The 13058-nt window shown below is 51.4% G+C and overlaps 1 protein-coding gene across 4 annotated transcripts in view; it reads left to right on the forward strand.

Moving 5' to 3' along the window:
• ARMH3 (armadillo like helical domain containing 3) overlaps positions 1 to 12319 on the forward strand; it is a 217599-nt gene extending 205280 nt beyond the window's left edge. For all 4 annotated transcript variants that reach the window (XM_008270392.4, XM_002718677.5, XM_017348512.3 and 1 more), the window contains 2 exons: positions 7332 to 7448; positions 10680 to 12319. In XM_008270392.4, coding sequence (XP_008268614.1) covers positions 7332 to 7448; positions 10680 to 10772 — 210 coding nt within the window. In that variant the 3' untranslated portion in view covers positions 10773 to 12319. The remainder of the gene's footprint in view (positions 1 to 7331; positions 7449 to 10679) is intronic.
• The last annotated feature ends 739 nt before the right edge of the window (positions 12320 to 13058 follow it).

Below are 13058 nucleotides of genomic sequence, written 5' to 3' on the forward strand. Positions count from 1 at the left end.
CTGATGGGACATTGGGTCCCTTCCTTCTGGGTGCTGAGCTTCAAGCTCTGACAGTTCGGTTTGGAAGTCAGTAATAGCAGCATGTTTGCTTCTCCAGGAGAGGACCTGCCACTCTGCCTGCCTGTACCTGCTAATGCTCAATCCCTAAAGCAGTTATATTCCCCCCTCCCCAGGAAATGCCTCACTGGAAAGCCTGTGGAATACAGATATCTTCCAGAAAGGTTGGCGAACTGGGGGAATTTTCTTGTTGATGGCAGAGGTTGGAAGGAAAGCTATGGAAATAGGTCAATTTTCCCAATTTCAGGTCATTAAACAGTTAACAGGTCCTATCAGGGTGCAATAAATAATAATGACAGCTACACTTATTACCACTTTCTATCTGTCAAGCACTATGCCTGGCACTTACATATATGCTGCTTTATTTAGTCTTCAGAGTAAGCCCTAAATGATACAATTATTATTAATCCCATTTTTAAAGATGAGAAAGCTGAGGTTCCCCCACCTCTACCCTGAATATAACGACTAAAGCTGGGGTACGAGTCCAGGCAGGCTGACTCGAGAGCCGTACTCTTAAGCACTGTGCTGGCTTACAAATGACTCGGATTGGTTGAAACTGTTTCGGTACCCAGGTGCAGCTGGCCCAACGGTGACCCTCCGGAGTCTGTACTTAAGAGAACATCTTTGTAATGCTTCTTGTTTGTCTTGAATTAACCCTGAATTTGGAAGAATGAGTGTGGATGTGGTGGAAGAATTGACTTTTTGCTTTTCTCTCATCAGAATTCCTCTTCCAAGTTGACCAACACTTGACTTCCACTTAATATGAGAATACCACTGAGAGGATGTCCGTAGCCTGGTGAAATTGCAAAGTTAGAGATAGACATCTAGTGCTTGTGGCTGATGTTCTTCATTGGGAGACACATAGCCAGTCCTAGGAAAGATCTGGTTTTAGGAAGGTACAGGAAGGGTGGGAGGCTGGATTAGGTCCTTTCACAGAGAAGAGCATTTCAGCCCTGCAGCAAATCCAGAAGAGGGAGTTAGCAAGGCCCTGAGTATCTCCCTTTGAGTGCAGGGACGTGTATTGGTATTAGGAGGGAAAAGGCTTCAGCCTCCGTGCCTGAAAAATAGTATATTTGACTTGTCATGTCATCCTGCCTGGATTATGAGAGGGAGACCTCGGTCTTATTTACCATAAAAGCTGCCTACAACCCCTTGGACCTTCTCTTTTACTCAGCAGTTCATTTGCCACTGACCATTTCTGAAAGCCTACGTGTGCCCAGCACTGTTTCTTTCAGGGATAGGACATGCTCAGACCAGTAAAGTGAGGCAGTGAGTAGTTTAGAGATGTGGACCGGGGAGCAAGCCTTATTGTTCAGACCTTCTTGGTTCTTGGGGCACCAGGAGAAGCATGTCCCTAAGCTATTGTGAGGGATGAACTCTTACTCATTTTGTCATGAGTTCATTCTTCCTCCATCAGCTTTTAGAATAAGTAGTACCTGGGGCTGGTGTTGTGTTAACGCATTAAGCCTCCACCTGCAATGCTGGCATCCCATTTGGGCACTGATTCGAATCCCAGCTGTTCCACTTCTGATTTAACCCCCTGCTAATGCATGGGAGAGCAGTGGAGGATGGCCCAAGTGCTTGGTTCCCTGCACCCATGGAGGAGACCCAGAAGAAGTTCTAGGTTCCTGGCTTCAGCCTGGCCCAGCTCTGGCCGTTGTGGCCAAAGGAGTGAACCAGCAGATGGAAGACCTCTCTCTGTCTTTCTGTCTCTCCCTCTCTTTGTCTGTAACTCTGCCTTTCAAATAAATAAATAAATCTTAAAAACAAAAAAAGGGACCAGCGCCGTGGCACAGTGGGTTAAGCCTATGCCTGAGGTGCCAGCATCCCATATGGACACCAGTTCATGTCCCAGCTGTTCCTCTTCTAATCCAGCTCTTTGCTGTGGCCTGGGAAAGCAGTGGAAGATGGCGCACATGTTTGAGCCCCTGCACCTGCATGAAGACCCAGAAGAAGCTCCTGGCTCCTGGCTTTGGACTGGCCCAGCTCCGACTGTTGTGGCCATTTGGGGAGTGAACCAATGGATGGAAGATCTCGATCTCTGTCTCTCCCTCTCTCTGTCTGTAACTCTACCTCTCAAATAAATAAATAAAAATCTTAAAAAGAAAGAGAGAGAGGAGGAAGGAAGAAAGGAAGGAATAAATAAGTAAATATGTAGTACCTGCTCAGGTACCCTGATGGAAAAGAAAAGCAAGGGCAGCATCCAGACACAGGCCTGGTGGTGGGGTTTGGGGTTTCAGAACTTGGTTCCTCGGACTGTCCTTTCCTGCCTGATAAATGAATGAGGTAAAAATAATAGATAGATAAATAAATAAATCCCTATTCTCTAGTGAGTAAATACCTGAAATAGAACAAATGGTCAGGGGGTGGCGCTATGGCATAGTGGGTGAAGCCACCGCCTGCAGTGCTGGCATCCCATATGGACGCCAGTTCAAGTCCTGGCTGCTCCACTTCTGATCCATCTCTCTGCTATGGTCTGGGAAAGCAGTAGAAGATGGCCCAAATACTTGGGCCCCTGCACCTGCGTGGAAGAGCCAGAAGAAGCTCCTGGCTCCTGGCTTCAGACTGGCACAGCTCTGGCTGTTGCAGTCATCTGGGGAGTGAACCAGTGGATGGAAGACCTCTCTCTCTGTCTCTGCCTCTCTCCTTCTTTCTATGTAACTCTGACTTTCAAATAAATAAATAAATCTTTAAAAAAAAATGGTCAAAGTTCAGTGGAAGAGATAGATGGAGATGATCATTCCAGTCCTCTAAAAAAGCCTTTTTCTCTTCTGATTCCCTTTTAACTCCTATAAACTGCTTCAGACCATCCAGAGATTAATTTTTCTATCATCAGGGCTTGTTAGGGTTAAAACAGAAGCATATATGGAAGTGGAACAGGATGATTAGTTTCTTGGGAAAAGTGGAAGATTGGCCTTGCTCTGTGTGCATTTATTGTGCACAGGCATCCGTCTCTCTGCCTGTGGACCGCAGGCTGGCTGAGGCCTAAAAAGCCTGACTGAAGACTAACGACCTTTGAATTCAAGCTTCTTCAGTGAGTTCTTAGCAATCAGAATAGCAGCCAGAAACAGATTTGCTGACGGTGAGTTTGGAGTGGTCTGCAGAGTCAAGGTGGTTTGTACCAACTGTCAGCAGGGTTGAGCCAGGCCTCCCCTGCTGCTGTGGGGATCGGCAGCCCTGGAGCCCTGCGGAGCCTGGCGGTCACGGAGGCTCAGACAACGAGAGCCGCCCTTCAGCAGGTCTCCTCCCCGGTTCCTCACGTCAGGCTGCTCACTTCTCAGGAGAAGTTAGTTTGAATTCCTTGAAACTTTGGTCTCTGAAGACAAGTTTGGCCTGTAAACCCAAGAACATGCACCAGGTTAAACTAGCATGCAGTACGGGAAGAGCATTAGATTAGGAGTGAAAAAAATTCTTGTGTCTAATCCCGGGTTTATGGCTTTGGGCAGTTGATAATCTTTCTGGGCTTCTGTTTTCTTGTCTGTGAAATGAAGGTCATGAAGTGAGTAGGTGGTTTCAGAGGTTGTTTCCAGAATGATTATGTCTGTGGTTCTGACCCTCTGGTGACATTTTCATGCCCCACCCCCCCACTGCTCCATTCAGTTTGCTTTTCCCTCACCTAAGTTGAAGTAAAGTGGTATTTTTTTTCTTAAGATTTTTTATTTCTTTATTTGAAACCCAGAGAAAGAGGGGGAGAGACAGATATCTTTCTCTGCCTATTCACTCCCCGAATGGCCACAATGGCCAAGGTTGGTCCAGGCCAAAGCCTGGAGACTGGAACTCCATCTCGATCTCCTTTGTGAGTGGCAGGGGCCCACATACTTGAACCATCTTTTGCAGCTTTTCCAGGCACATTAACAGGGAGGTGGTTCTGGAGCAGAGCAGCTGGGACTCCAACTGGCACTCTGATATCAGATGCCAGAATCACTAGTGGTGGCTTTACTACTGTACCACAGTGCCAGCTTCAGCAAAGTGTTTTAAGGCAAAGAAAAGAGCATGAGCTCCTTGAGACTGAGGCCATTTGTATACTCCCTGCCATCCACTTAAATCCAAAAAATACTCCCCTGTGGTAAAGAATAATTTATGCACATAGGATATTTGGGACAGTTTGAAGTAGGCGAGTCTTTCTTGTACCATGAAGGTAGTCACTGATGGGTCCTAAGAGCTGTGCAGGTTACTCTAGCCATTAGGATTCATCAGCTCTTAAGAAAAGCTCAAAGCTTTTATTCATGTATCATTTTAGGAAAACGAATTCAAGTTCCATTTTGTAGAGAAGGGCTGAGGCTCAAAGAAGTTGCAGGAGTGGTGTGAAGTCCTGTAACAAGGAACGGAGCTCCTACTGGAGTTCTGTATGCCAGGCTCTTGCCAGGACCTGCTTTCTGAGGTCGTGGGTAGACATGGAAGGATTCTTTAAAGAGCCTGTGACTTTAGACGCTTTACTGATTTTGAAGCTACATTGACCTCAGGTAGGCATAGGAAGCCCACAAGCCCAAGTGAAAGCAGGTGGCCTTGTGCTCGGGGAACATTCTACCTGGTGGATTGGAAAGGGATCTCAATGGAGTGCAGGGGAGTTGGAGTTCCAGGAAACAAGATACCAAGGCTGCAAATTGAGGTAAAAAGCACAAGGCCTATGTTGAGGCTCAAATAGGACATTTTCTTAATGTCTGAAGCTACAGAGGTCAAAGTCAAGTACCAGACCCGGCAAGTACCCATAGTGCTCTGAAGTCCAGAATGGGCTGGGGCCCAGACCTGAGCTTAGAAGGTTTTCTTCCCATGGGAGTAAGAGAGAAGTGATGAGGGCAGGAGACAGCAGATGCTCAATGAACTGTCAAGCAACTTTCCTCCGGGCACAAGAGGAAAGGAGGTTAACCTGCAAGGAAAGGCCAAGGAGGCAGAAATGGCAATGGGCAGTATCTGGACAAGAGGAGAGCAGAGGTCATGCTCTCTCTTAAGTACATGATTCAGCCCTGGCCCCTGGTTTCCTTCCAGGGGGCCTTCTCTGCTTTCACCTCCCTGTGGCAAATGAAGCTGGGCTATCCTGGCCAAAGCAAACTTTACTGGGAAAGGAAAAATCTGCATTCTCAGCAAGACCTTAGACTTTCCACTTTACTGTGGCAAGAGCAGAGAGCCCAGGTGATCAAAGCAGACTTTCCTGAAGCCTGAGGCTCTCTAGATACGGGCAAAAGGTGCAGCTGAGGCCAGCGCTGTGCCGTGGAGGGTAAAGCTGCTGCCCACAGCACCAGCATCCCGTATGGGTGCCAGTTCTTGTCCCTGCTGCTCCACTTCTGACCTACTAGTGGGCTAGGAAAGCAGTGGAAGATGGGCCAAGTGTTTGGGCCCCTGCCATCCATGTGGGAGACCCAGATGAAGCTCCTGGCTCCTGGCTTCCATCTGGCCCTGGCCATTGCGGACATCTTGGGAGTGAACCAGCAGATGGATCTGTGTCTGTCTGTCTGTCTCTCTCTCTGTAACTGTAACTCTTTCAAATAAATAAATCCTAAAAAGAAGCAGAAGAAGGTACAGCCAACTCTTCAGCTGCTGTGCCTTTTTCTCAGACGTTGGCTTTAGGATAGTTTCTATCTTTTGGTACCTGACACTTTTTTTTTTTTTTTTTTTTTTTGGACAGGCAGAGTGGACAGTGAGAGAGAGAGAGAAAGGTCTTCCTTTTTTCCATTGGTTCACCCCCCAATGGCCGCTGCGGCCGGTGCACCACGCTGATCCGAAGCCAGGAGCCGGGTGCTTCTCCTGGTCTCCCATGTGGGTGCAGGGGCCCAAGCACTTGGGCCATCTTCTACTGCCTTCCCAGGCCATCAGCAGAGAGCTGGATGGGAAGAGGAGTAGCCGGGACACGAACTGGCACCTGAGCTATTCACTTTGGAGCCAAGGCCATGGCTGTAGCTACTCTAGGCACACCTGCAACCCATGTGCGTGATTACTTTGTGGTTTACTGTGGGTGACTGTCATTGCTGAGTTCCAGTCCTCCTGCCTACAGAGCTGATGGAACCAGAAGCAGAGGTGCCAGCCCACACTAGGGTCTGTGGGCACAGCTAGGACTAACGGTCTTGAGGAGCTGGGGGTCTGGAGGGAAGAAAGCTGGGCCAGCCCTTTGCCCTCTGTTCCTTCCCTCTGAACTCACATGTGGAGACTGTCCCGTCAGGACCAAGCCTTCCAAGCTCTTCCACTCTTCTCTGTCCTCCGGAATTCTTGGTAGGTAAAGTGATGGCTACCACATCTGCCCAGGTCCAAGTTTAGACTGGTGAAGGGGACAGATAGTTACTTTTCTACCCTTGGGGAGTCTGTCCTCCATTGCTCTGAGCTGTCCTGGCTCTGGCTTTGTCCCTTCATCCCTCTGCCTTCTGCCAAAGTTAAGTGTCCTTCATCACTCATTTATTTCCCCCAAGCTCCCTTCTGAGCAAGGAGCTCGCCATAGTGTCAGACTTCCCTTCCAGTGAGTTCGACTTCACCCAGATTACCAGAGTCCTTCTCTCTCTCAGTCTCTCCTGGCTGCCCAGCTCACTTCTAACTTGATGGAGTGCCTGTCTCCCAGCTGTCCTGGCCTTTGACTCATGGTCTTACAAGCTGAAGTCCCATCGGCCTGGCTGTGGCAGTCACTTCTTTCTCTAGCCACAGATATCCAAGGCTCCTGGAATCAGTGGAAGTCCAAACCCTTCATCTATCAAAAGTCGGAACAAAAGGCTGTAGCTTAGTCTTGAAAGTGCCGCTACAACCCAAGGCTGGGATTCCAGAAAGTTCAGTCTAGACACTGGGGTAGGAAAACTGACTTGGCAGTGAGAGATGGAAACGATTGCAGATGGTGCTGAGGAACATCCAAGAACTGAAGAAATATGGCTCCCAGAAAGAGAGAAGGAAGGAGACGTTGGCAAAGTCCTCCGCAGGAACTGTGACCGCCTGGCCGGAGAAAGCCTCTGGGTGGGGCTGAGAGCACTGGTGGGGTCGGGGACACTGCTGAGCTCACTCAGCTGTCACCTCTTCTTGTGTGTGCTTTTGTTGTTTTTTAACCGTGCCCACGGTAAACAGGTTTGGTGGACAGCAGGGCTGTCAGGACAGGTGAGGAATGGGAGAGATTAGAAAACGGCCCCAGAGGGAGCTGAGGAAGTGTTCTCTGCGGCCAGGTCTCTTTCCAGGTGATAAGTAGGAGCAAGCGCTCCAGAGGGGGCTGCAGCAGACTGAATTCAACCAAACAGGGCAGCAGTGTGGGGCCGGGTGGCCTGGGATTTGCATGACCTAGGCCCCACCTGGCCCTTGACCTCTCTCAGGTGCTGGAGGTGGTGCGAGCCAACTACGACACACTTACACTGAAGCTGCAGGACGGCCTGGACCAGTATGAGCGCTACTCGGAGCAGCACAAAGAGGCTGCTTTCTTCAAAGAGCTGGTGAGTGCCCCATCCCTGCCTGTGTCTCTCAGGGGCCCATTCCCAGCCGTTGCCTTCCACCATGCAGGTGGGCATCTGGGGAGCAGCTGTGGTGTGCCAAAGGCTGCTAAAACTACTAAAGAGTCTTCCGGGATCAGACATGCAAGTTCTCTACCAAAGCAGACCCGAGCCAGGCAGTGAGAGAAGAAGATATTCCTTGTCGCTCCCCGTCTTCGTGGAGGAACGACACAGGACCCTGCGCTGTTCTTTCGTCTGCTCGGCCCTCCCCGGGTTTGCTGCTGGTCCTTCCCGGGTTGGCTACCATCCCTTCCACCTCCGTGGAAGGGCGGTTCCCCCTGCCACATTCCCCACTTCCGCGGGGGGAGCGGCACACCGCCGGCCGGCTCTCTCGGGGGCTGCACAGGTGTTCCCCTTAGATGTTCCTGGTGCATGCCGTCTCTCTCCTCCTTTATAGTCCTCTTCCACCAATCCCAACTCTGCTACCCACACGCCGAGTACGCTGCTCTCCTCCAATCAGGAGCAGGTCCCACAGTTTATTGGTTGAACTGGAGGCAGCTGTGTAGAAGCTGTTTCCCTTCTCAGCGCCATATTGTGGGAAAGCAGATGCATAGAATAAGTCTTAATTCCAGTAACTTAGTCTAGTCCGAGTTGCTCCCAGTTGCTCCCCACAATTCCTGAGACAGCAGTGCCCACCGCTCCTCTGCAGCCATGGAGACGGTCCTTGCGCAGCCCCAGCTAGGCCTGGAGTTTGATGTGCGTTCCCTGTGGCAGCTCAGGCTCATTACTCCTTGTCCTGTCCTCAGAGCCACTAATGAGAGTAATTGATTCTTTGCCTCCTTACGTAATCACTTCTTCCTCAATTCCTAACTGGTTCCTAGTCAGTAGCCACCTAGTCTGATTCTCTGGTCTTCACTCCCTGCCCCCACTCCCACTTTCCAGTCAGGCAGCTTCCTACAGACCCCGCTCTCAGCCACCCACCCCACCAGTGAGCATTTGCCCTGCCTCCTCCACCGCCCAGTCAGCATCGCTGCAGAACTGCTCCATCCCTACTCAGTGTCCCTTTCCTGCTCTGTGCTCAGTTCTGCCTCCGGAAAAGCTCGGCTCCCTATGGCCCTGCCTGCTTGGTCAGGGCCTGAGAGCAGGACGCACAGGCCTTGGTACCCACTTCCCAAGTCCCCCAACCTCCTTCCACTGGGACAGAACTTGCAGTAGGCCATTTCCTACTTCTCTGTGCCAAGTCCACAGCACAGCTGCCCCTGACCCTGACATGGCATTTCTGAAGATTTCAGGTAAGGATGATAGGCTCTGCGCTGAGTTGGTTGGGAACAAGGAAATCATTAGCGTGAGGAGGACATAGCATAGCCCAGCATTTTTATGGGATGGTTGGCAAGTCGTTTTCTTGTTTGTTTAAAGATGTATTTATTTATCTTGAAAGAGTTAGAGAGAGAGAGAGAGAGAAGGAAAGACAGAAAGATCTTCCTTCCCCTGGTTTACTCCCCAGATGGCTGGGATAGCCAGCACTGGGCCAGGCTAAAGCCAGGAGCCAGGAGCTTCTTCCAGGTCTCCCTAGTGAGTGCAGGGGCCCAAGCATTTGGACCATCTTCCACTGCTTTTTCCTAGGCTATTAGCAGAGAGCTGGATCGGAAGTGGAGCAGCTGGGATATGAACTGGTGCCCATATGGGATGCCGGCATCACAGGTGGTGACCTTACCTGCTACGCCACAATGCTGTCCCTAGCTGGGAAGTCTTGGCATTGATGTGGGGGTATTCCCAAAAGCCAGTAACAAAGAAAATAGGTATTGGGAGATGAGGATGTTGTGAGGGAGACAATTAGAGGAACTATGCTTTGACTTTTTGGCACTTAGCTCTGCCTTACTGAGTTCTGCTTATATTTGTTCCTTAGACTCAGGGGAGCAAAGAGGATTTGGTCCAGTTTGGAGCTAATGAGCTTGACTTCCCTGCTGTTTTCCATGCTGCCCTTTCTTCTGCTTCCTACCTGATGACTTCATTAAGTAAGGTTCCTGTAGCAAAGCAGAAACTGAATGAAAGCTCCCTGGACTTGGGACCCTGGTCAGACACGCATGCTTCCCACCCCTGTTCTTTTGTACACTGTACACACCGATTTCTCTTGGATGGATCTGCTTGCAGAGTGTGCTGGTTCCTCTTGGAACCCTTCCAGAGTAGGGAGTTTGTCCCTCAGATCTCTTCCTCACAGATCACACACACACATGCCACACACAACACAGACCACACTTCTGCAAGGATTTTGGTCTGTGAGTAGTAAGAGTATAAGTTGAACACCAGGGATACAGCAAGGCTGCACCCTGGACTTTCCTCTCAGGTGAGCAGGCATCTTTGGTGTGGAAGGGATGCCAGACCAGGAATTAGAAATCCAGATGCTGGGGTGGGTGTTTGGCATAGCAGCTAGGTCACCACTTGCTATGCCCTGGTTCGAGCCTGGCCCACTTGGGATATGCCTGGTTCCTCTGTTTCCAATCCAACTTCCTGTTATTGTGCACTACGGGAGGCAGCCATGATGCTCAGGTACATGGGCCCCTGCCACCCACGTTGGAGACCTTGGATGGAGTTCCCTGCTCCTGACTTTGGCCTGGCCCAGCCCTGGCTATTGCAGGCATTTGAGGAGTGAACCAGCAGATGGAAGATATCTCTCTCTTCTTCTCTCACTCTCCCCACCCCCGCTGCCATTCAAATAAAATGAAAATGATCATTTAAAAAATATGTATGGGAAAAAGAAAAGACCTAGGTGCTGCCCGCAAGCTGGAACTCACGAGCCTGTGACTTACTCCTGGTCGTTGTTCTCCTGCCATCTGTGCCAGACATGGGCCACACCTCTAAGTTCTCCTTCCAACCAGAAAAAGTAGAGAAATCCAAAGAAGAGTGAGGAGTTCTCCTCCACTAGACCACTGACCAGCTCTGTCGCCCTTCTGCAAGGCTGAGGCAAGGACAGGAGCCAGACTACCCCCCCGCCCCCCCCCCGCCTTCCCTAGTGTCTGCTTCTCCCTCTCCAGGACGCAGATGCTTTTCTCTATGCGCTAGAGTTTGTCTCAGCCTCTCTTCTCACTGTTAGGGAACCACTTGCTCATGTGCCTGCGGGAATAATAGCTGCTAAGGGCTCATTTGCCAAAGGAGAGTCTCCTGGCACTCAGTCTTGACCCTCTGTTTCCATCCCTGCCCTCTGCTATTTGTAACTGACTCTCTCCTTTTTCCCAGGTTCGATCCATTAGCACCAACGTCCGGAGAAACCTGGCCTTCCACACACTCAGCCAGGAAGTCCTGCTCAAGGAATTCTCCACTATCTCCTGAGAGCATACCAACCTGAGCAGCCACTGACTGCCCTTACCCATGATGCCCCTGGGCTGGAGGGGGCACGAGGGAAGAGGGGGCTGCCTCCAAGGTTGGAGAAAAACACAGATACCAAGTTCTCTTGGTGAAGGCCACACTTCAGTGGAGCTTGGACAGCAGGGGCCAAGAGGGGCAAGCCAGGGATAATCTTATTTGGGGAGGAATGGGTGGGCAAGGGAGAGGCCTCAAGAACGGGGGTCTTCCAGGGAGGGCTCCCTGGACACTCCCTCACATTTCCTGTTGAGATTCAAGTTGTGGCTACTTTATTTTCAAGAGCTGGGCAGGCCTCAGGGTGATGCCAACATCCTGGAGGCCAGTTGCTTTCCTCGGCTTCTGAAAACAGATCAACTCTCAAAGATGGCCGGAGCCTCCTTCTGTTTCGTTTAGGCCTGAGGCTGAGCTGAGCCTGAGCTGTCCCCTGCCCCAGGCTGTGCAGTCACCAGGATCCTTAGCTCAGGCCTAGGGGCGTGTAGGAACGGGGTACATCCTTTCCTGTTCCAAATTCAGAGTTGACTCCTGGGAAACTGATGATTAGAATCTGCCCGGTGCTCGGCTGTCCAGCCACCGCCTTCTGAATTTCAGTTTTGGCACCAGGAGTTCCTGTTGGCTCTCCCTGCCTTCCAGTCCATTGACTCATCGGCACAATAGGCTCACAACCTTAGCTCTTCGTTTCTACTCGGATTCAGACGTCTTTAGGGTGTGTGTGAAATCAGCACTGACAGGTCTTCTGGAGCCCTCAAGGTGCCCACTTTGCTGGTTCCCTTCCCAGAAGCTTCCCCCTTGCCTCGGCCTCCCCCTCCACTGGGAGCTTCTGCCCCTGCTGAGCTCCCTCCTCCTCGCGTCCCGCCCCCTCCCCTGCTGTTGTTTACATCCAGCCTGCCTGAGCGTTTCCTCTGGGGAGGAATCTGTTCCTGCTGTGGTCTGGTGCCTGGAAGGGAGAGCACCTGCTGGAGGCAGGGTGCCCTCCATCGGAAAGAGGCCCGGGTGAGCACCCTACATGGGACCCGCATCCCGTGTGTCCATACTCTTGAGTGGGGCCACAGGCAGATGCGACCTCTGAGGAGCTGGCCTGTGGGTCCTCCCTCGGGTAGCCTCCACAGGACCCCTGCAGGCCCCCCCTACTCCATAGCTGCTACTCCAGGATCCTCCCTTCCTAGAGTGCTTTCTGAAGCCCCTCGAGGGCAGGCAGCAGTGCAGGAACCCAGCAGTCAGGGCAGCTCTGGGGCCTCCCCGCTGCTGTCCATTTAAGCCTCGGGTCTCCTTGGGATCCTTACCCTCCCAAGAACCTGGGAGTTCTGGCTCCAGCATTAAGCAAGCAGTTGTGTGTAGTTCCAGAGAATCCAGCCACAGGCTGCCATGTAGAGAGCAGGTTCATGGCCTGGCTTAACTTCTACTGCAGATGGATAGCTCGGTTTGGGGCATGCATCCCAGTGATAAACCCCAGAGCGGCTGGATCTGGGGCTGGTGGCAAGTTGCAGTTATTAAAAGTTGATTTGTGTGGGACAGTCTTTTTAGTGTCTTTTTTTCCCCCTTAACTTCTGTTGCCCAGACTCATTTATCAGAGACAGAGTTAGGATAATCTGCAGGTACTGGTCCCATCTGGCTCGAGGACTCCTGCCTGTCTAGCGATTCTCCTCTGAGTCTTGGCCCAGCAGAGGCTGTCTGGCGTCGCTTGCCCTCCAGGTGGGAGGAGGGAGATGGGAGTTCCCTTGTCTCTAAGCTGGGTAGTGCTGGGGCTGGCCAGCCCTGTTGACTGCTTCTGGGTTCCAGCCAGTCTTTCCTATATGGTGAGCAAGGGCAGGTCAAGGGCACGGGCACTAAGCAGAGGAATCTTTACCCTCCATTGTCAAGACCCTCAACATTGCTGTTCCAATCTCCAAACTGCAGTCCCCGTCCTCTCCTGGAAATCGTCCTCAAAAGGGGCTGCCATGCTCTGTCTGTGCCCCTGGCCTTTATGCCAGGACTGTGAGGACTCTTCTGGTGCCTGGCAGAGCGAGGAGTGGACTTTCTCCCTCCCAGAAACAGTTCTTCCTCCACTGCTAGTCCCTCTTTGATGTGGAAGCTCCTGCCACAATTCCTGCTTGGTTGATTGAATCAAGTGGTTGGAAATTAAGTCCAGTGGAAGAGATTAAATGTGCTGGGGTCATTTTAGCTGAAGCTGTGGCCTCAGCAGGCCACTCCTCCAGACTCAGCAAACACCATCCCCCACCCTTGCTGGTGGGCTAGGAGCCCAGAAAGCACCCTGGG

Source organism: Oryctolagus cuniculus, chromosome 15 (assembly GCF_964237555.1).
Source record: "Oryctolagus cuniculus chromosome 15, mOryCun1.1, whole genome shotgun sequence".
Taxonomy (NCBI): domain Eukaryota; kingdom Metazoa; phylum Chordata; class Mammalia; order Lagomorpha; family Leporidae; genus Oryctolagus; species Oryctolagus cuniculus.